The sequence below is a fragment of the Serinus canaria genome, chromosome 1A (assembly GCF_022539315.1).
Source record: "Serinus canaria isolate serCan28SL12 chromosome 1A, serCan2020, whole genome shotgun sequence".
Classification (NCBI taxonomy): Eukaryota; Metazoa; Chordata; class Aves; order Passeriformes; family Fringillidae; genus Serinus; species Serinus canaria.
Window position 1 is genome coordinate 15,441,354 of NC_066314.1, and position 23,630 is coordinate 15,464,983.

The 23,630-nt window shown below is 33.9% G+C and overlaps 1 protein-coding gene across 1 annotated transcript in view; it reads left to right on the forward strand.

The window, feature by feature from the left end:
* TBC1D22A (TBC1 domain family member 22A) overlaps nucleotides 1-23,630 on the forward strand; it is a 140,029-nt gene that overhangs the window by 28,012 nt on the left and 88,387 nt on the right. The window contains exons 8-9 of the mRNA XM_030238293.2: nucleotides 3,906-4,020; nucleotides 23,140-23,249. Coding sequence (XP_030094153.1) covers nucleotides 3,906-4,020; nucleotides 23,140-23,249 — 225 coding nt within the window. The remainder of the gene's footprint in view (nucleotides 1-3,905; nucleotides 4,021-23,139; nucleotides 23,250-23,630) is intronic.

Consider the following 23,630-nt stretch of genomic DNA (forward strand, 5'->3'; position numbering starts at 1 on the left):
CTCTGTTGCCAAAGAACTTTTAATTAGAGTTAATAAGGCTGTTTTAATTTCTTATCTGATCTCAGAGTTTGGTTTCTGTAATAAAATGTTGCAGTTTAGAAGAAGATATTTTGAATCTGATGTGCTGAAATAACTAGTTATTATGTGTTCCTTTTAAAATCAGTTTAAAGTGTTTATTTTTTATGGGAGTTGAATGGATCCTGAGTGAGGAGAAGGTAGTGTTGGAGCAAGGATTTAAAGGACTAAAAATTACTTAATAGTGTACCTGAAAAAGGAGAAAAGAAAAATGGGAGGTGCTCTTTCATATAGTGCGGTCAAGTTATTTTAAAGACTACTTATTATTTAGTTGTAATAAATTTGATTAGCTAATGGACTGGTCTAATTTATTATCTTTTCTTATTTTACCTGTATTTTGTTGAAATGGAAAGCACATGGCTGCGTACTTCCCATCTATGCTTGCATATAATACATAAAAATTTCAAGAAAACTGCACTATTTAAAATAGTTTAAATTTTGTCCTCCCTCACTTTTTTTTTTTCCCTTTCCCTCCTCTACTTAGAAAACAAAAATCAAATTTTCAAAAGCTTTTGAATTAAGGCTGGAGGTTTTGAAGTTCCTCTGAGGTGGGAAAACCCACAAGTAATTCAAACCTTCATTTAAGCTGATGGATTCTTTTCTTTATGTATATGAATATAATTCTTGCTGTAATTACGAATGAGAGTCAAATTCAAAAGAGAATAATAGATTGGTAATGACATCTCATGAGATGCACTGGTTCACAGTAGAAAAATAATTCCAGATTTTGTTGCTGCTTTGGAAATCAAGAAGGGATCCTTTTGGGAAAGTGACCTTTTTAATGAGTCCTATTTGAATACAGTCCTAAGTGTTGTATAGAAACTTAAATCAGCCTGCTGTTCAGGTTTTCAGTGCTCATTTTTATTGATTCAGAAACAGTAAATGAAACTTTATGAAAATGGATAGGAAACTGAAAATGCTATTCAGTGTGTATTTCAGAATTTCTGATTGGAAGCATTTGGGGATATTAAAGCTGATGTGCCATCACTAAGTGGTGCTTCCTGCTAAAAAATATAACACCCCCTGCCCCCACTGCCCCAAACAAAGGCAAACATCATCCCCATCATACCTGGATTTTAAAAACTTTTTAAAATCCATAGGCTTCTCAATTTGCAGTGCAAACTGTATCTTATCAGGTTCTGAGGAAATGAAAAGTTAGTGGTACAAATTTGTGAATTTTTTGACTTCAGACATACCTTACTGAAAAACCACTATGTTTATAGTTTCTGCAGTGGGTATTTTGATTGATTGTTCTTACTGAACTTGGTAACTTCTTACTTTGGTTGGTTGTTGACTGTGCATATTTTGTAGCCCCATCACACCATGAGTTTTTATTTAGCCTAGTGCATAACCCTATTCTGCATTCTGCAATTGCTACTTTAATAAGTTTCTCTAGTCAGCTCATTCTGATTTTTGTTTTTTGAGAAAGTTGTTCGTATTTGCAGTATGTTAAACAAGTCCTTTTTTAGAAGTGAAACACAGAATGATAACTCTCATAATACTGAGAAACTACAGTTGCTGAAAGTAGAATTGGCAATGGACAGAAGCAGGCAGAGTAGCTGTGAGTTAACCAACCTTTCTAGATTGGCAGTTTTCCAGTAATAGTAAAAAATTACATAAACAACTCTAATTTTGTCAGGATATGATTACGTAAAATGTAAAAGCATGTTGTAAATGGCTGAGTGTAAAATCTTTATACAGTTATTGATAGACAATGAAACACCACTGGCTATTGCTGAAAGGGCAGAGCTTGTTTTTTTTTTTTATTTAATATGCAGTTCTTTTTAAAATGCATGAGATGACAGAACTAGTACCAAGAATTTGTAACTAAAGGAATAAGCATTTTGGCTAATGGAAACAAGAGGCTTCTGTGGAGGATTTGTTGATGAATACTTCCCTTTTGCCTAATCTCTGAAATCACACTACCCAAAAACTGAATCTCAGTTGGGGTTGTAATGATCAGACGTGAGCTGTCTTAAGGTTTGTTTTTCAGTGCCCACCAAAACTTTTTAGTAATTACTGTTAATGACTGTCTCCCCTGTTCTGTGAATTTTCAGCCAGGGAAACATAAAACCTGGAGGACAGTTGACTCTCAAAAGGAAGCCTATAGGAGAAGGATAGATGTTGATATTTGAGACTTGTTTTCAAAGCAGAAGGTGCAAATATATTTCAGCTTCAGGTAACTTATGTGGAAGCCTGTGATGGGAATTTTAAGCACCAGGATGTGAGTCCGTTATGCTAAGACCTTTCCTTACAGAAAAATGACTGCAAGAGGACTTTTAAACTAAATAATTAATCTTTATTTAAAATTGAATTAGAACAGTCAGCTTCTTAATCTAACAAAAACGTAAAGTGAGATTGAATATAAATAATCCTGACTTCACAAATGAACTTCCTCCACCTTTTACATCCTTTCAGGACAGGTCTTTCACTGGCTTTCTTGAAGCCTGAGCTTTTGTTGACTTCTGGAGTTGCAGCAAACCACGGAATCCTTTGGGTCCTTCCAAAACGTCTCCTTCTTTTAGTATAGAGGCCAGATCTGAAGACCAATATAGTTTGTGCACTCATGATTGAGCAAATTTTCTTTTGTTTCAGAAAATTTTATATCCCTGATTACATGCCTGTTGTTAGGACAAAGCATGTAGCAGCTTTCACTCTGCTGCTTACTTGCTGTCTGTCAAAGGCACATAATATCTTCAGAAGCAAATAATTGAGGCAAGATGCAGCCTGTCATGGAGTCAGAAAAAAGTTCTTTGATATCTGTGCTCTCTTCTCACACTGAGATATAGTTTGGCCTCATGAGCTTTTACAGATCCTAAACTTCAGTTACATATACCTAAGCTTCAGTTTACAGAGTTGAGAGGGTGGAGTTCTGTGATATGGCAGGCAGTTGCCTTATTTCTACATTTCCTGATTGTTTCAGATTTTTCATTACCTGGTATGCAGATGCCTGAAGTGTAAAACTCCACACTGGAGTATTAGGCAAGCTTAACTTTTGTGAAATCTCTTTTTATGGGAATGTTATTAAAAAAAAAAAATCTAAACTATATCAAGTCCCTAATTCTGGTACTTAGGGATAAGTAGAATATTTAGTAGAATACTTCTTTCAGAGAGATGAAAAATTATGGGAAGATAATTTCATATTTCTTTCCCTTGAGAAAGGAGGAATTTTATATTACTGGAAAAGCTCCAGTGAATACGAGCTACTTTGTATTAACTACTGCAACTGAATTATACACTAGGCTGGTTTTAACATGTGCTAATACCCTGAAAATGCTTCAATTTGAAGAACTGAGAAGCTGACATAGCATTGGGAGTTGGTTATAAATACCAGTGTTCATTTATGCTTTTGTATGCATGGCTTTTATGCTCCTTAACTCCATGATATTAAGTTTATCTGTAAGGATGTTTTCAGCATCCTCACGAGGGGAGGCAGATGGGCAGGTACCACTCTCTTCACTCTCATGACCAGTGACAAGACTCAAAGAAATGGCACAAAGCTGAGTTGGGGAGGTTTAGGTTGGATATCAGGAACAGGTTTTTCCCTCGAGGAGTGGTTGAGTACTGGAACAGGCTCCCTAGGGTAATGGTCACAGCACCAGCCTGAGAAAGTTCAAAAAGTGTTTGGACAGCACTCTCAGGCACATGGATTGATTCCTGGGGTGTCCTGTACAGGGCCAGGAGTTGGACTTGGTGGTCTTGATGGGTCCCTTTCAACTCAGGATATTCTGTAATTTTTTTATGATGTTATGATAATTTACAAGTGTCTTGTTTAAAATGTGCTTATCACTTGTTAAATTAAAATGATGGTTTCTTTAACTCTTTTTCAGATCTTTGAAAGAGTTTTGTTTATCTGGGCAATACGTCATCCAGCCAGTGGATATGTTCAGGGCATAAATGATCTTGTTACTCCTTTTTTTGTAGTCTTCATTTGTGAATACATAGGTAAGATTTGTCTTAATAATGAACTATGAATTAGTATTGGTTTTGAAACATCATTTTTTTTAATCTAACAGTTTGGATGAGCTAATCAGAGCATAATTTGATACATGAATTTTATCATAAATGTTTGTAATTATAAATCTGTATTGCTTTAAATATATACTGAGAAGCAATCACATTTTGGGTAGTCAATGAAGTTCAGGAACCATCTTGATTTCTGCTTAAGAAGTCTTCACTGTTTTATTCTCTCTTCTAATTTATGGGTTTTTTTGGAAACTTTATATTGTACATATAAACTGTACAATATGAACCAAACAAAAAATGCCTGTCCTGCAGGGAAAAACCCCACCAAAACAAAAAAAGGAACACGTGAAACATGGGTATTTTAAAATCAGTTGTGGGGAAATTGAAATAAAGGGAAACTATTAAACTGCATCTGTGACTGAAATAATGGCATCCTGGAATTAGGGTCTGAAAATTAAGACAACAGTAATCACAGCATTGGTAACAAAGGTAGTGTCAACAATTCAATTTGTGTTAAGTTTTTGTTTTATGTGTGAATATACTTTTGAAAAAATAAGCAACTTAGATGTGGGTTAAATCTTAAATTTACAGATTTATATTCAAGTTGTAAGCATTAAGAGAATGACTGACTGTTAACAATAAGTCATTAATACTTGGGTATAACTATGGATATAAAAGGTAAGGTTCAACAGTAAAAATGATAATGTTAATCTGGTTTGAATTGAAATTGTTTTCCTTGTACTTGTGTTTATTATAGAATTTAAGTGTTGTGTATGTAAACTTGAGCAATGTATTGTCTGACTACTTCAGTGGGGCTACCTACAGTGGATTCTTCCTACCTTGTCTGTGCAAGGTATCCATAGGTGTATTAATCCCGGTTGATTAGTTTTAATGAAGGACAGATTATCCTTGAGTGGATGATAGACTATCCATTTTCTCATTTGCATGGCAACACCTCTGTTGCTTTGTTCATTTCTTGTTTCATAGGGGGACATTTCATTGCTAAGCAACTAATGAGAACTACCGCTGCTTTCTCCCTAATCATCTCCTAAGTAGGGTAGAGGCCTACTCCTGAGAGTATTTGCAGTTTCTGCCTTTTACTCTCTCATTTGACAGATCATGAAAATGTTCTTAATGATCCTAGAACAGCAGGGTCTCTAGTAGACTTTAGGATTGTTAATTCAAATAAGAAGTTCAAATGAGATGTGATTAGAGAATTGATATTCCATGTTAAATAGGCCATTTAATTAATATGGTAAATAAGTTTGTCTTTACCATCAACTTACATTTGGAGACTGATGATTGTTAATGTATTTGCCACTTTGTCAGGATTGTCATATTGGAGAGAATGTTAGGTGAAGAAAGACAAAATTTGAAAACTTTCAACCTTAAGAGATATTTGGGGGAAATGTATGAAGCTCAGAGAACTGTATTCTGAAAGCTCATTTAAAAACTATATCATAAGGAAAACGGTAAAATCAAGGTTTGGTTTTCTTTCGGTATAGTGGTGGTCATGGCTAAGTGCTAACAGCACATATTTCCCCCAGAGACTTAGAGAAACTTTCAAAGATTTTTCTTTAAATAGCTTTTTGATTTGCAACTTTCTATTATGTTCAAGTTACACGGAGTGATGCACTGAAGTTAGAATGAATAAATGAAATGGGGACGTTGCATTTATGAAGTACATCAAAAATCCTGTAATAAAATTACAGGATTTAAAACTAACACTGTGAATTGGACTTTAGTAATTTATATAGAAATAAACACAGAATTGCAGAATTTTCCTATCAAAAATGCTTACGCTGTTAGTCTGTTTATATTTATTTCAGTAACATTCTGTATTTACTTCAGACTTTTACTCTAGATCTCATTTCTTGGTTTTACATGAATATTGGTTTATACATTAAACAGCTTTATTTAGTGCAATCTTTTCACTATGGATTTTTGTATTTTTCTTAATTTAACTGAAACCTTTTTTGCTGCAGTTCTAAGTCACTTGGATCCTAATTTATACAGTTGAAAATAATAATACTTTTATTTTAAGTTCTTTCTGTAGTTAAAAAAACGCCTAAAGAATTATTGAATTTTAATAACACATTCTTACTATTGGCAATGCCATTAATAATAAATCTGTGCTGGCTAGGTCATCTGATGGTACATCCTGGTAATTGACAAAACAGTTGCAGTTTTGTCAAATATTTTGGTGGGAGGAAAGCCATTTTTATTTTAGCTTTACCACAACTGAGAGAGCCCTTAATTAATCCTTAATCTTGCATAACAAGTGTGTGACATAGCTATTCTAGTGATGGGAGTCTTTTTGCTTTGCCAAAGACATCAGCAAACTCTTTGGAAAAGTGTTGTTAAGGAACTTCTGAAGATAAAAATTACACGGATGAAAATGCTAATTTACTTCTCATTCAAATCCAAATGCCATAAAGTCGTTTTTTGGGTGTAAATATAAGCACTGAAATCATAGATGTTTTGATGGTTTAGTATGGATTGAGGTACCTAATTTTAGCACATAGATTCACACATTCAGAATATATTGAGTTATTGAATACAGGAATTGAGTGTGTTGAATGTTCAGGACATTCTTTCAAATTTTCCACCAGTATGATGAAAGTGTAATCTGGTGAGGTCTCATTAGTTTCCAGTTTGCAGTAATAACAGAATGCTGTTACATTTTCAGCAAGATAAAACTTAATTGTCAAATGAAGCTGGGAAAAGGAAAACCATAATTAAAGAAAATTTCAGGTGGGGTGTTTACTGGCCCCTGATGGAATACAGTAGATTCAGTTTTGATTTTCTGGTCTAAATTAGGAAGAGGATGATTTTAAATCTTAGGTTTCTTATACCAGTAACACATGATTGTGTGTGTTATTCTCAACATTTAAAAAAAAATTTTTCCTCCTCATGAAAAATGCTGGAGGTATTTTAATCTTATTTTGTCATACTATAACAGCCTCTTTAAAATCCAAACAATGGGGGTGCAGGAAAACTATTCTGGGCTTACTTCTAACATCCTGCATGACATAGTAGTGTTTTAACATGTGCTGTCAGAACAAATGCTAATTACTGTCAGGGAGTTTTCCTGAAAGCCCTTTGTGTTTGTAGCATATTAGTTTGTGTCAAAATGAATCTCATTCCTGCAGATGCACCGGAGGGGTTTTTGTTAATGAGATAAGATATACCATGTGACTGCTCACTGTTTGTAGACTTAATGTGGACAAGGAAATTTTGCACTGGATTGCAAGTCCTATTTATTCCAATTTGCCACAGATGTGCTCTTTGTACACCTTCCTCTTGCCCTGGGTTCCTGTAGAGCTACATTGTTTCCTAGTGTTAAGTTGTGCTGTACAATTCCTTGTGGTCTCTTGCTCACCTACACTTCACTTTATCTGACATTCCAGTACATCATCGTTCACTGGGCTTGTGTGTGTATCTAAAACCCCAAAGAGGACCTGGATTTATTCACCATCCAGAGAGATGAAAGTTTCAGAGAAGTACCACCATGATAAGGATGTATGTCAGATTGTTGCTAAGCGGAATAGCTGTATGAAATAATTTTAAGATACCTGGGATATTGGCTCAAGGGAAAATTAGCAGTCAATAGGAAGTCAAGGGCAGAAAATGAACACTATTGTAGCACTTGGTCATTTTATGTCAAATAAAGAGTGACAAGAAAAATGAGACTGCTGAAGACTGGAATGGCAATTGAGATATTGTCTGCAATCTTCTTGAAATAGAGGAGCCTGAGACAAGTTGATGATGCTTACAAGATCTCATGAACTGAAAACTTTGAGAAGAGAGATCTTACCCTTGTAAGTATTTTTTCTTGTCGTCTTAAATCCTTTTGTAGATGGCATTAAATGAAACTTCTGTTACCTAGTGTTTTTGAATTGATACTGCTATGACTTTATGGGATAATTCATCTAGTCCCAAATCCTAGTGGAAATGGGATAGGATTTATTCCCAGACTACTTTTCCTATGAGTGAAGAAATGTTTCTTGGTCCTTCATCTGTCTATAACTCCCTTGTTTACTGCTCTTTCCATTCCCTCTCATATGTTACAGGAAGTCTTCCTGCCCTTATAACTGGTATGCAGTCTCATTTTTGTCTTCCTTTTGCCCTTTTCAACAGTGAATAATTGTATTTAAAACTATTAATTTAGGTTTTTTTTTTTTCCCACAGTTTTTTATTGTATCAAAAATGGTTATTTTCATTGTATAGCTGGAAAACAGTTTTGGAACATTTTTATCATGGCTGTATCTGAGGCAATTACTCAGTATTTGTTTATGAAATATGAACATTTTTTAGTTAAGCAGAGATTTTTTTTTTCAGGAGAGTTGTAATTTTGCGGATTAAATAGATCTGTTTGGAATGCACATAAAACTGAATTTCGGAATGATGAGAAAGCAGGCCAGAGAGCAAAGAGTATTAATCCACTGACTTTAGGGAACTGCTTTTCTTCATACTTACAGGGTTCTAAGGAAAAATTTTGTTCAGCATGCATAATTTCCTTTACAAGACCAAGCTGAAGCCTTGATTGCTACAGTATATAAATTAATTTGAGGTAATTTATCCTGCTGTCTAAATAATTAGACCTTTATTATTCAGTTCCACCAATTTACTAGTCCTTGCAGAATTATGGATAGGACTTGTACATGGAAGTTTTGAGGAAAGAAAGTAGAAAAGATGTAACATATTTGTAGTTATTTAGAAGAGACTGACTGAAACTGAAGGATGACAAATTGTTTTTATAAACTAGAGCAAAGAGTCATAACTGGATTAACTGGATGCCTCTCTTTCTCTCAGGGCCTTCAGGTTTCTCCATCTTCTGATTTATCAGGAGAGAAATTCTGGAAGACTTCCCAGGATTGAGGTTCAGGAATATGAGAGAGATTTCTTCAGTTTGAGAGACTTGCAAAGATTTTATTTGCAGTTGTAGTGTGCTCTTCAGCTTCTCTTTTAATTTTGGCATTAAACTTTGTAATAAACTTCTACTGTTTTCAGGCTTTTTTTTGCTTAAATAAATAAAAGGTTTTACACAATATTGTGTTAAAATGTTTTTATTTACACATTTTTTGAAATTATTTATGAAACAAAAGGAATTTGCATAAAAGCAGGGACATGAAGCATAATTTATATTTTTATATTTTCCTGCAAGTTGTAAAAGTATTAAGAAAATAAATGTTTTTTTAAAAATCCTTGTAAAATTTTATGAAAAATTATTCAAAATAATTAAAATAACTTTTCTGGCAAATGAAAATTCTATAGCACAAGTTCCATTTAGTCACATTGATTTTTTTCTCCTTAATGCAAATTGCTAGTAATGTAGTTTCCATATACAAAAGTATATTTCAGTGCTGTTTCTTAATATTTCCATAATTTTGTAATAATACTAATGACATCAGGAAAGTTGGCTCAAGTTATCATTAACACGAGCAATATTCCATGAAATATTCTTTAATAATTAAGTGGAGTATTGTTATCTGTGTGACTTTGGTGAGCAAAGACGGAAGAAATCTTACACAAAACTGTTGAATTCAAGACTTGAAAGTACTGAAAAGCCAATGACATCTTCTATGGAAGTCCAGAAAACATCAGAAGCATTGCTCTGAAAAAGCTGCAATACACACGAGCCACTGGGTGACCTGAATCTTTTTACTTATCCATCACTTTTCTTTGCTGCACTTTTTGCTTTCATGTATTATTGAACACTTAGTATATGTACACCTGGATATACATATATATGTGTACATATATGTTTATAACTATGATGTGGCTTAAAAATTGTTCAGCATTATCTTAGCTTGCTTTATCCACTATTCACCGTATCAATTTCTAGGAGTATGTTGCCCTACTCTCCCCCTATTGTTGGGCCAATCTGTTGTCAGTGAAAGCATTTTGTACTTGCTGCAGGGTAGCTGAAGAGAGAGAGAACTGTAATGAATAAAGTAGGCAGTATTTGAGTTTGGTTTTACAAATTGATGACTCCTGCTTTGCACCATGGGAAAGGTCCAGAAGTAAGCAGGAACCTTTGTTGAGCCCACACACAGAGGACTTGGTTACTTCTGTACTGAGAAGCAGAACTGATTTTGACTGCAGTGGGAAAGCAATTAGAAATTTTTTCCATTAATTTAAATATTTTTGAGTTGCAGTTTTTGAAAAAAAATCTGAAGTTCCTTCAGGTGAATTACCTGGAAACAAAGACAATAAAAATATAGACCTGAATTTTAGTGCTTTAAAAAGCATGCTTCTGAAGCATTTGGGCAGATTATACTTTTAAATTGTTAATTTGTTTTTATGTATGTCTCACTTAAGCACAAATGAATTATTCACAATCTCTGAGCAATTGTCTTTATTAATATATAATGTTGTTTTTCAGGCCTAATTGGGTAAAGAAACCTTGCTATTTTACATCCTTTTATTCACTTTAAACAAGTAGGAGAATCCATGTGAAAATAACTAGTACTGAATTCTTTGAATTGTTTGTCAGCTAGCCGTGCTTGCCATGATCTACTGTTCTGTCTAGGGTTGGTTCACAAAGCAAGATATTTGGAGGCATTCCAAACAGAAGTAAGAAAAACAGGGATAGTACTAAGAGGACATCTCATACTTTGTGAGGGGTTAGGGAATAAGGGAGCATGAAGAAGGGCAAATATGTTGGCTGAACTTGTATAATGGAGAGAATTAATTGATGGATAGGAACCAGTGAACTATAAATTTCTATTTATCTTTTGATCCTTTCATTTTGTGTTTGAAGCTTTATTTTAGTTATTTACCTAGACAAATTAATATTTATTGTTTAGTATGACTTGTTGTAATATTACTTTTTTAGCTGCAGTGGATTCATTCTGTAGTGGGCATTTTGTTCTGGCTTAGAGTTATAAAACTATTAAATTTAAGGAATATGTTTCAATGTAGTCACAATAGTATAAAAGTCCTAATGAATGTAATTAAGCTTTACTCAGACATGCAGTTTGTGTGTGGCTTGCAGGTGGTAGAGTTTATTCCCTATTGTTTTTCCCTGGTTGCTTTACCTACTGGCAGTTTATGGTGGCATTTAGTATCAACTGTATGAGTGGATCTGTTGGCATAAGTGCTCTTTATAGGCTTTGATAAAATGAGGTGATTTACTTCTTTAGTTACTGGAATTTTGGCTAATTGTAACAACCTAATTTTGGCCTACGTTAGAACATAGTAACCTTGAGAGAAGGTGTCAATAATGAGCAGCAGGGCAAATATCTACAAAAATAGTATAGTTGGGTAGTATTATATTGCTATATTGCTATATTGTGTTTTACTCATTAATGTATTTGATTCCCTATGAGGACTTGGGACAGTGTGGGCTGGATTCTTATGTGCTGTAGAATCTTCCAGATCCCTTTTGTTCTTTCAAGAGGTCAGTGTACCCTGCCTGTTCTAGCTTCATTTCTCTCTTCCTTAAACTTCACACTGGAGTCACATATTTGAGTATTTCCAGATGAGGTTTAGTTGGTCAGAAAAGGGTTTGTTTGCTGTGTACTTAGATGACACAGCTGAAGCAAGGCTTTCTGCTGTCAAAACAGCTGGCTTTGTTTTTTCTTTTCCAACTCAAACTGTGCATTCCTGTCTTCTCTTTTTGGTCCACATTGGCTTTCCTTGGGCACAGTTAAAGTGGCTGGAGTCTAGACCCATGATAATCTGAATTATTAAGCTTTCTGCACTCATCTGGAGAATTAGGGAAGAATACAAGTGCTGATGTGGGGCTAAGAGCAGGTCAGGGAAGAAGGGAGAAGCTAAGGTGTGTTTAGTGCCAGGTAGCACTGAGACTGCTTTAGCTGTGTAGTAACACATGCTCATGATAAGGATTTGTGAATTATATTTACTTTTTGCTTAGCAGGTTAGAGATCATAGACAGATATGGAATAGGCCAACATGCTTTTCTATTATTTTGCTTCCTGGTACTGTCTTGAATGACCTTGATTTACTATAGACAGTGCAGTTTTACAAAAATAGTTCTTCTCTCTGTTTCAATTTTTATTTCACTCTCTAATACATGGTTAGGTTTCTGCGCTAATTAGCAAAGTTCATCTGAAATGTTGGATGCATTGTTGCATTGAATAGACTTGGGCTTTGCCCCCTTCCTTTGCTTTTCATATGCAGACTTCTTGTCACATTTTCTATAATCTTATTTTTTTTCCAAGTACATTTGTAGTTCTTAGTAATCAAAGTGTTTAAAGTCATATCATATTGATGCAATGGAGAAAGTAAACTCCATTGAAGTAAATCTTCATGACCTCCACTGAAACAAAATTAATTCCTTGAAAATCTGTTTAGTTAACCACACAAACTGTAAAATGAAAATTCTTGCTCTTTTGAACTGGTACGTATTCTAGCTTGAATAAAGTATGGGCTGTGATAAAATATCTTCTTCAGTTTGATTACAGATATAGAGTAGTAATAGTCCTGGATAATGAAATCATAAGAAGGTATTAGGTGACAAAGTAGGATATACCTCAGCTTCACTATCTTTCAGGAAAAAATAACGTAATTCAACTAAAATTGTTTTTGTGGATAATTTTAAAAAGGCTTCTATCTATTTACAGTGGAGTAAGCCTAATTAAAGTTAGAATTCTCTGGCTGTTGTTAATAATAGCTGTCAGAAGTGAAAAAGAGACATTATATATCTCAAATATATCCAACTGCTTAATTGCCTGTTATTTTTAGCTTTTAATGTGAGAGAAAACCAGTATTTTGAGTAATGGTATTAATTGCTCATAGTCTCCAATGAGTGTCTGTTTAAAACAAGGCAAAAAAATACCTCCCTTAACACCTGAAATTTTAAGGTCTATTAGTCTTTCAAATTTTTTAAATTTTTAAGTGATCTTCAAAGAAAGGACAATCTATATAACTTTTTTTCAGAATAGCATCTGCATATGAAGTTACTGTGCTCCAAGTCTGAAACCTGTCACTTTACATAAATAAATGTTTCAAAACAGTCTCATATCTAATTATCATATTTTCATTGAAAGTGTAGCAACAGTTGATGCATTTTTTGATCTGTGTTTGACTTACAAGCTTTAAAAAAATGTATCTAAATTGATTAAGAAGGGTTGACTCTGGAGAGCAGCTTAAAGAGCAGCTATGAAGAAGCAAACCCTTACTTTCTTGGATTAAAATCATTGTTGGACAGAGGATTTTTCAGACCTAATGACTTTTGATGGCTTGTAGTAATAGCTTCACTGTACCACAGTTTAAATTAAATGTCCTTTTCTTAAAAATGTATATGACTGGCTGACCTGTGAAGTAGGGAATTAAATGAAATTTTTTAATCTTTGGTGGCATAAGATAACAGAAAAATTGGCAATTGCCATTTCATAAAAATGTTTTTGACTACATTTGTAGGTGTGAGATTACAGTCATCTTCCTACTCTTCCTAACATTACAAACTTTTCTTATTAATGTCAGAGCAAAAATAATTGGATTATATTTCCTTAAACTTACAGTTTCTTGTTATTTGTTGTACTGCTCTCCCCATTCTTGCGTGTGGAGGCATCTGTAGGTGGAATTCAGTGTTTTGGGTTAGCCTTTATTTTGTTTGTTTGTTTTAAATATTTATTGCATGCTTCCATGTCATACCCAAAGAAGTGTGTCTTGAGAATACTGATCAGCATACTGCAGTGTATGGCCCACTCTCCATTTAGTTTTTGTGGTAAAGCTGTGATTTAAGGTGAATACTTTTTTGAAAAGCAACTGGGGAGTTCAAGCCCATGTAAAGCCCATCTTTTAGATGACTCTCATAGTTTTTCCACTTCAGAGGAAAAGCCAGGTAGGAACTTGAAAGTTCCTAATAAAAATTTCTTCAATCATATCAGTGCCTGGAAGTCTATCAAAGAGGCAAAAAGTCTGAAAGAGATCTGATGGAACCTATAAAATACCACCTCATAGCAGGTGATTGTGTGGATTTTTTGCTTAGATATTTCTTGTGAGGAAACTTTCCAAATCTTGTTTTATGGCCAAAATAAGAGGTGTTCATTTAAATCTTTCCTGTAAGATATGTATAGAAGAAATCTCTGAATTAACAAAAAAAATTCTTAAGTCAAATAGGACTGCTCAAACTTCTGTCTTAAGTAACCAGAATAAATAAGTCAGGTCTAGACTTACTATTGATATGAAGTGTTTGATGTTTTCAGCTAACTCTTTTAAATCACTTTTTGTATCATTCAAGTTTGCTTTTTTTTTTTCCTCTGATCTATACTAAAAAGAACTTGAGAAAAAAGAATTTTAGTTCCCCATGTATATATTAAAACAAATCTGTTGATGAAAGTCCTCTTTTACTGCGTAGGATGATGTGGATTTAAACTACCTGCTTTTAAAGTTTGTTTTGCATCTTTATGTGTGCTTCTAAATTTTCAAATGTATCTGTCTAAAGAAGATGTGCTATTTCATGATGCTTAGTGCACGCTCCCAGTGTTTTAAAAATGAAATTAATTTTATAATATGAATGCTAATGTAAAAAACAGTGCATTTTCCAAGTTTGAAATACATTTTTGTGGTTTATGTTGTCTCTCTTTTGAAGGCAATTAAGAAACTAACAGACTCATACTATGAGGAAGTAATGAGACATTAGTGAAGGGTATTCTGTTCGAAACTGCAGACTGGAAATGTTGGGTCATGGGAATAAATAGAAAAAAAATATCTTGAATAGTGGTAGAAGCAGTAAACTAAAATTGAAGAGAAGCCAAAAAATTTCTTCAGGTATAAAAATAGAAGAATTTTGAAGAAGGAAGTTAATTGCAACAAATATAGCTATGGGAGAGACATGTATTCCAAAGGGAGAAGCATATTTTAGTTTTGGCTTCTGCATTCCTATTTCTCCTCTCCCCATGGTCTCCATAGAGTTATAATTAGTGATCATCTCTCTTCAGTGAAGCGGCACAGAAGTGCTTATACTTCCAGATCTAAGTCTTCTCAAGAATGCTTTCCAGCAGACTGGGAAATTACTTTAATGGCTTTTATGCCATTAAAAGTGGCTTTTGACATCCAAATATCACAGCTTTGTGTGTTTATTATGAAATAACTTGTGGGAAGAAAAGCTAAAAGAGAAAGAGCAATGCTTAAGCAATGACAACATGCTTTAGAAATGCCAGAAGTGTAACATTCTAATCCTGTTGCATAGATCAGTAGTAGCTGAAGATCTAAGAAAAGATTTTCAAGTTTGGTGGATCAGTGCTTTAAAAAGAATTGTAAGATTTTTTTTGGTCTTATTTTCAATGAGATACATTGTTGGTTAATAATTTATAGATGTCAAACCAATACAGATATATTTGTCAGAAGTTTGTATGCTGTAACTTTGAGTTGGCATTGCTTGTAATTTAAATGCAAACCTTTTTAATCATAGTAATGAAGTCACTGGGTTTTTCATTGCATTGGGATATTTTGCTGGTTTCTTATTTGAGAAATATGATATTTTAAATTTTTACTTTAAGCTGTGGAAAACAAGTTTTTAAAGAAGAAATGAAAAATTATGTACTTGAGCACAATAACAAAAAAAGGGAAAAAATTTTACTTGCAAACCAGTTTTTCTTCTGTAGGCTTTCATTGCATTATTTCATAGAAAGAGAAAGTATTTATGCTTTTATAGGAGATTCATTTTGACAAATCCCAATACTTTAAGAAAATTGGCTTATCAACTATGTTCTCATCATTTGTGAACTGATTTACGTGTTCCATCTTTAGTTAATTATGACATAAAAAATTACTGTGGTGTGGCTTAAATTTAAGGACAACTACCTTTCTTACAATAACATTGTTGAGGAACATTAGAGATCATTCTGTTGTTTTTGAACAGCCAGAGTGGGCTTTTTTTTCCTAGAGGTTTGGTGTTTTCTTTATCTTGATAATAAATACCTATACAATATGTAAAAATATGTTTGAAATTTATGAAAAGAGCAAGCCTTGTGGCTTTTTTGCCTCAGAAGCATATGTAGCAGTTTCATTAGGAAAGCGTAAAATACAGCAGATTAAGGAATGTATTAGCAGTTAAGCAATAGAAGAAGTAGTTTTTCCTGCAGAGTGCATCCTTCTCAAATATACTTCTTCAAATTCAGTATTTGCAGTTTGTGCTAAAAAGCAGAAATAATGGATGTCACTTAATTTTTGTTGTAAATAAAGCAAGAAATCTGTTAGGTGGATTTTGTATTAGCTGTGAATGATGTGGGAGATTACAAAACATGGAAGCATGTAATTTTGGTTAAGAAAATTTATATATATCCAATTGAAATTTGGATATTGCACAATGTAGGTTGCAGCAAACTGCCACTGTCAGACATGTGGGGATGTTGTCACTGAGGGACAATTGTTTCCTCTGCCATCCATTTTCTTTGAAAACTTCTTTTGTTATGCAATTTAAATGACATTAATGGATTAAAATAAAAATTGCTTCATGGGTGAGTGAAGTTGTACTTACACAGAGTTATGCTCATGTGTAAATGCTTGATTAGCTTATGTGACAGAGGCAAATTTTTCAGTCCTCATTCACGGGAAAAATTACATTTCTGAATTTTTAGAAGTTTTTATATTTATGTAAAAGTTCTTGGATAACTTGTATTGCTTTTCTATTTACTCAAGTTAGAATTGAACCTTTGAGCTTTTTAAGTTATCCAGGAAATGTATTAAACATATTGCTGTTTAATAAATTCATCAAATGAGTTCTCTTTGCCAGCCTTCTATTATTAAGTAATTACATGCGATACAATTTCTGTTTTTGACTTTTCTTTTTTTTAAAATATTTTCAGTAAAGAAGTATTAATTTTCAGTTCTTTTAAAGTTTACCCTTGCATGTGCAGATACATATACTGGTTTCTTTATCTTTTAAATACGTTGTAGCTTTTAGTGCAGTTGGTTTTTTTCCATCATCAATACATAGTTCTTTTTCAAAACTTCATTAATTTATGGATTCTCTTTGAAGGCTTTTCAGTGCTAGGGTGATAGTTCTGAAATAACTCTCCAATCAATCCCATACCTGAACACAGTGAAGGCCTGTGTTCCTGAGGTTTGCTTTAAACTTTTTTGACCACACTAGTTTGATCTTGTCCCACACTTGGTGTTTTGTCTCTGTGTGTTGGTGCTTAAAAAAATTAAATGACAAAGCACAAACTAGTTAATTAAAAATGCAATGTGGGAGACATGTTCAACCTTTAATCTTTTATTTCCTATTCTCCAAGCATCTTTTGGATTTCTCAGGGAATTCTCTTATGTGGCATCCTAAGAAAGTAGTCATCAGCATCCTGTGCTCACCATGCATACTGGTTGCTAATTATGAGTCCCTTAATTTGGTGTCACATGCACAACTTCTCCCTGGCAGGCTGTTTTGGTTGACAGTAGCAAACCTATTGAAGTGAGTACTATGAGAAGAATTTGTTCTGATCATTGTGTTCATTGTTGCTGAAATCCATTTTTAAGAAGAGCTGCCATCGTACAGGCTTTGAAGGCTTCTGTTTCATAATAATGTCATGCCCAAGGATGTGGTTTATACTCTTCTAATTTCAAACTGCACTTACTGGCTGATTTCTCACCTATGCGGAAGAGATTCTCTGTCCTGTATTTGGCATTATGCAAGTTCTGTGAGTCAAAGACATGTTGGCACCACCAGTTTTACTTAATTCTCCTTTGTACTCTTTGGTCATAGAGCTTTTAATCTTCCTCCTGTCTGACTTGTGAAGCAGTAATCTCAGCCTGCAGCCTATGAGGAACTGATGTCTTTTCTTTTGCAACATGACCTGAGAGTTTCCATTTTTCAAATAAATTTACCATCCTTAAAAACAGGGTTGTTTTTGTGTATGTATGGGCAATGGGTTATGAATATGAAATAAGGGCAAATTCTGGATTATTTAGTGTGGAGGAAAAAAATATAATTAAAATCTAGCCAATAAAAACCCTGGGTAGAAAAGGTCTTACTGGCAAGCAATGTAGGCCCACTAAAGGAAGTCTCTGAATGATTTACTGATTATTTTCATACAGAATCTGGAATTAAAGGAAAAGTATGTGAAGTATCTAGTCTTTTGTGACAGAGCAAAATTGAGAGTATGTCCAGGGTCATGCATGAATTTTGATGAGCATGGAAGTTCAGTCCATGTGATCAAGTTTACAGTGTTTTTGGACAGAATGATTTACCTTGCTCACCAGGTCACACAAAATTGTTACAGTCGCCATGTGCAGCAAAATTGTTTAGAGAATTCGTATGAATAGAATATAATGATTCATGTTTGAAACACTATTCTTACATGGATGTATAAAGATATTTATCTTGCTTCCTATTGCATTTGAAGGGTATTGTGGAAAATCAATTGAAAACAAGTGTAAGATTATTAACAATGTTAAAATAGATGAGTTGTCAATATATCATGTATGTGAGAACATGGCTGTTTATAGGAGAATATTTGAAATGCAGTCAGGTCATGTTTACCTAAGCCTGGACTGATAAGATGATGAAGGTTTTTTTAAAATTTTACCTTTGTGACTGCAGTACCACAAAGAAAAGGGAAGGTTTTACTTTGGTGATTCATCCTTAACAGCTCAAGAGCAATTTCTATCAAGATTAATATGTAACTAGGACTTTTTCAATGGGAGATATTGATATGGTAATATACATATTTAATTAGGCAATTGTTACTGAAAGAATTTACATTTAAATGCTCTATTATGTCCTGATCATCTTAGAAAAACATTGTCTTAGTACAGCAGTGACTGAATAGGTGTTTCATAAGGCTTTTTGAAAACTGAGTTTGGAGTGGAATATGTAAGATCTAGCTGTGGAAATATTGCTGTGCACCTCTGCATGCAATCATGTGTGTGTGTGATTTTTTTTTGTACTTGCATATTTGGGTGGTAACCTTTATGTTAGGTTTGCCTGAAGATGTAACATCTGAAATAGATTACAGCACAGTAAGCTTTATACAGAGAAGCACCTGTGCATCTGTGGTCAGAATGGTTTCCTTGCACTGCTGCAAGAGATATGTAATTTGGACTTCAAGTATATGGTAATGCTATTTCTACATTTACACAAAATAGTGCTTAAAAAATCCCCAATTTTCAAATGTTCAGCTCATTAACTGATCTAATGTTTTTATGTATTATTTTGTATATTGGGTGTGTGTAAAGAGCAATCATAATTCATAGGTGATATTGCAGTCTGTTTTGGGCTTCAGCACTAGGATTTTTTACCCTGCCATCCATTTTATTCCCTACCTTGCACTCCAGTGAATTCATCTGAGTTTTGCTGATTCTGAGTGTTGAGAAACAATTTCAAGATAAAAAGGTACAGTTAAAACATTAGTAACACAATTAAATGTTTGTTTCATTTAAAAAAATCCTTTGAGAGAATGTATGCTTTATTTAAAGGAGGTATCTTTTGTAGGAACTTGCTTGGTGTAATGAAGTATGAAAACTATAAAATTAAAACTTTTTTTTCACACTTTATAAAGATTGAGTTTTGGTGTCAGTAGCAGGTTTAGAGAAGTTCTGAATGCAAACTACCTTTTTGTTGGTTGCATGTGTTTTTGCCCCTGATCTGTACTGAAAAGGTAAAATTCCAGCACTCTTTAGAAGAAGTCTGTTACAGCTAAAAGACAAAGATCAGTTGTGAACTTAATTTTAACATTCGGAACAACTTCAATCAAAATCATCCTTTAGGCTTAATCTTGAATTAAAACCTACTTTTAATGGAGGCAAGCTTTTTGGCATGTTTGCTTTCTGCTGTCACTGGGGAACTGAATCTGTAAGTAGCTGTAAGCAGTATTTTTTAAAATTTTGATTTTATCCTAATGCCTCTGCTTTTGCAAGTGGATGCAGTTAGAGCTGTTTAGAAAAAGTCAGTCTTTTTGCATGCTGGGAAGTTTTAGAAGCATACCCTGGGAGTGAGTAAAGAAGAGCTAATCCCATGCTTACAGCAATGCATGTGTTCAGATCAGCATGTCATAGACTCCATGCTACAGCAGTTCTCCTCCAGGCAACCAGGCATTTTCCTGTCTTCCACAGTTGTGTAGATAACATGATAAAGATCTACACAGGAAACTGTAAGACTTCCTAATTGGGAAGTTTTAGGCAGTGTTCTTTTCTCCCCCAGATATTGCACACACTGGCCTGCTGTTTCTGTCCACATTCTTTTATTCAGTCTTTATGTTACTGTCCATTCAGATTTCACTCATTGAAAATAAATTTAAAGAAATTGCAATTATGTTCTCAAGCACAAATAATATCTTACATACATTTGGGATAGTTATTTTGATATTTTTGCTTCTTTTTTTTCTGAAATCTCTTGTGGTCTTTCTTTCAAAACTTTTCTAGTTTGTTTATTTCTTCATCCAAATAAGAAAAAGAAAAAAAGAGAGAGAGAGCAACATGGAGCTTGACTTTTCACTGCTTTTTCACTTAAAACTGCAGGGAAAAAGATGCACTATGTACATACCCAAATAAATGAATAAATGCTAAATATGTACATTATGATTTTGCATAGCATTCTGCCAATCAAATGTTCATTAATTGCAGCTTGTCAAAAGCCATGGCCTTCTTAAATTTAATTTATACTTTGGAAAAGGGTCCTTTGGATATTCAGTGTCAGTTTTGAACTTCCTCAGTAAAGTGTAGCAAGGTAAGGTGGACTGGTGCAGCAGAAACCATTGACATCACTGAACACTTGCTTGTTTGAGACTTTGCTTTTGTGATGCTGTGCCATCTTTATTAGAAGAGTTCTTGGGTGCTTCCACAGTGCTGCTCCTTGTTCATCATAGACCACATTTGAATCAAAAAGTAACAGTTAACATAACATATCCAAATATATATATCTTAGCTGATTTGATGAAACTGTATTGTATTGTAGCCCCAAGTAATTAGAGTTACTTGTTGAAATACTTGATTGGAGAATTTTAAGCCAAAGTTTGACACAGTTGCTTTGCACAGGGGAAATCCTGCTTGTGTACAATAGAAATACAACTGAATTGTCTGAATAGCTTAATTAGACTTTTTAATTTCAAAACTTTATTATCTGACTTTAGAAGAGATGACTTAGTGTGATGCATTGGAAGCACAATGAGATTGAAAATTGGTCTAGAAGTAGCTTATATATTTAAAGAACATACAAAAGATATTGAGTAATTATTTTGTATTTAAGAGGCTTATGGAAATGCTAAAGATCAGTCTCTTTAAGCCACAGAAAAGCAAAATGTTCTTGGATAGCTCTTCAGAGGGGAGACAAAACAGGACAACTGGACAAGTACTTCATAAAATTGTTTTTTTAATGTCTGTAATGGCTGAGCATGTTGTTCTGTGACATTGTAATTGGGGACTTCCTATATCTGTTGTTTTTCCCCGTGGAATAATGAGAATTTTACTTAGAATAGTAAATTTATATCAGACCTGTGTTCTTTTCAGAAAGGCCTGTCCTGACTTCCTCTATGTGCTTGGGAAACATGCCTCTGATGAACAGTAATTGGAACCATTGAAAGATATTTCTTAAAAGCTATAGTGTATTTTCTGGGGGGGAATAAAAATTGGTCATTCTAATTTGATAATCCATCTTTATTAGAACAATGAGAATCTAGTTTTTTCCAAAATATTAATGCTGGAGTGTTATTACTGTCCAGGTTGCATCATTTAGCCTACCTACAAACTCCTCTGGTTTTCTTACAACTTGCAGGTAGTTCAGTCACAGGACAGCAGATCATTTGGTGGGTGTTTAAAGCTTTATTTCAGCTTAGTTTAGACTTCCACAGTTTAAAGGTCTGCATTCTGAGGCAATCCTTTTAAGAGCAAATTAGAGCTAATACTGAGAAGCAAGATTTTTTTTTTTTTGAATGTCATTCATCTGATTTATTTATCTTTCTAGTTTAGAACAAGTCAGGTAGTACTCTGTCTCTTCTTGGTCTTCTTTGTTGGCTGTGAAGGGAGGTGAAGATGCCCACCTTTGATGTTTATATGGATATTCAGCTTTTTTGTTGGTTTAAAACCTGATGTGAGAATATAGTGTGAAATGGTAGATTTTGAAAGAGAGAGGCAAAAATGAGGTAAGATAAGAAAGATGAGAAAGTGAACATAAAAAGTCTTTTTCCTTTGTTTTCTTTTCATACCCATGTGTGTTGTGGTATGGTTTATAGCTACCTTTTCTTTCAGAAATGTGATACCAGTGTATCACATGAAAAGAAAAGGTGCTCCAAGGCAGAAAATTTGCAAAGGTGCACGTTGTCAAACTAGTTGTAATCTCATTCTTTCAGCAAATGTTTGGTGGAGGAGGGCCTGAAGACTTCATTCAAAGGGAAGACACTTCAGTGTATGTTTGTGCTTTATATAAATACGAGGAACTCTGATACATTTACTGTTTTTTTCTGTAGACATAGTGAGGCAGAGTGAGAATGGGTTGCTTCTTTTTTTGCCATTTGAAATACTGAAAATGAAAGTTATAAATATTAACTAGAATTTTTTTTACAGTGAGGCACTGAGTTATGAAAATATAATAAAGTGCATAACTGTAAGACTTTTTTGTCAATTAATATGTGTAAGATGTACCAAAATTTTGTTTCCTGCTGTAGTGGGTAGATCAATTATTTTCTTTTCTATTTGGAAAGGTTTTTCTTTTCTAAATTCAAGCTGTAGTCTGCTCTTTTACATAAAGTTCAGTGCTTTTCTGAGAAGTATTTTTTAGGGCTTTTTCTTCTTAGAAGACTGGCAACATATTTGCACACTCTGTGCATGGTGTGAACATAGTCATCTTCTTCAGGGATTGTTCATGTATAGCTTGAGGGCTCTCAAAGTGCTTCTGATCCTCTTTCAGGTGTGAAATGTTTAGAATAAAGTGATTTATTATATATTAATTCTGGTTAACCAGGCATGATTTGAGATTTTCACAGTCTGCAAGAAATTAAGTATTCATTAACATTTAAAGCCATTAGATGACACAGTTAAGCAATAAATGATTCATTTAGGCCCTGTTAAAGTAAATGTGTTTCTGACTCAAAGATAAGTGGTGGCTGTCTTTGTTTTCAATTATTTTCCTCATTCTTGCTTTATTTATTCCATGCACTTCATTGACTTGTCTTTCTCTTTCTTTTCTTAAAACAGAAGAAGAAGAAGTGGAAAATTTTGATGTTTCCAGTCTGCCTGAAGAAGTGCTGCAGAACATAGAAGCTGACAGTTACTGGTGCATGAGCAAGTTGCTTGATGGCATTCAGGTAAATTGATTTTTCCTGTGTGTAAGTAGTGGAGTTAACTGATTAATGTCATGGCTTTGAACTGCTTTAAGGCTGAAAAAGAGTACATCTATGAAAAACAGGGGTTTTCTGATTTTCCCATTGGACAAATGCACTGTGAGTTTGGCATAGAAAGGAAAGAAGGGAAAAGAAAAAAAAACAAACCTGTTCAACTTCTCTTAATCAAAATGTCTGCTTGTTTCATTGTGTGTGATGTTCTAGAGTGGACAGAAACTTCCAGTTCTAGACGCATGTTTTGCAAATCTGGTACCAAGCATGAAGAATAGCTGCTCAGAATCTCACTGAGATGGTAAAAACCTGGCTTATTTATTAATTTTTCAGTTGCTAATATAGCAACCTGTA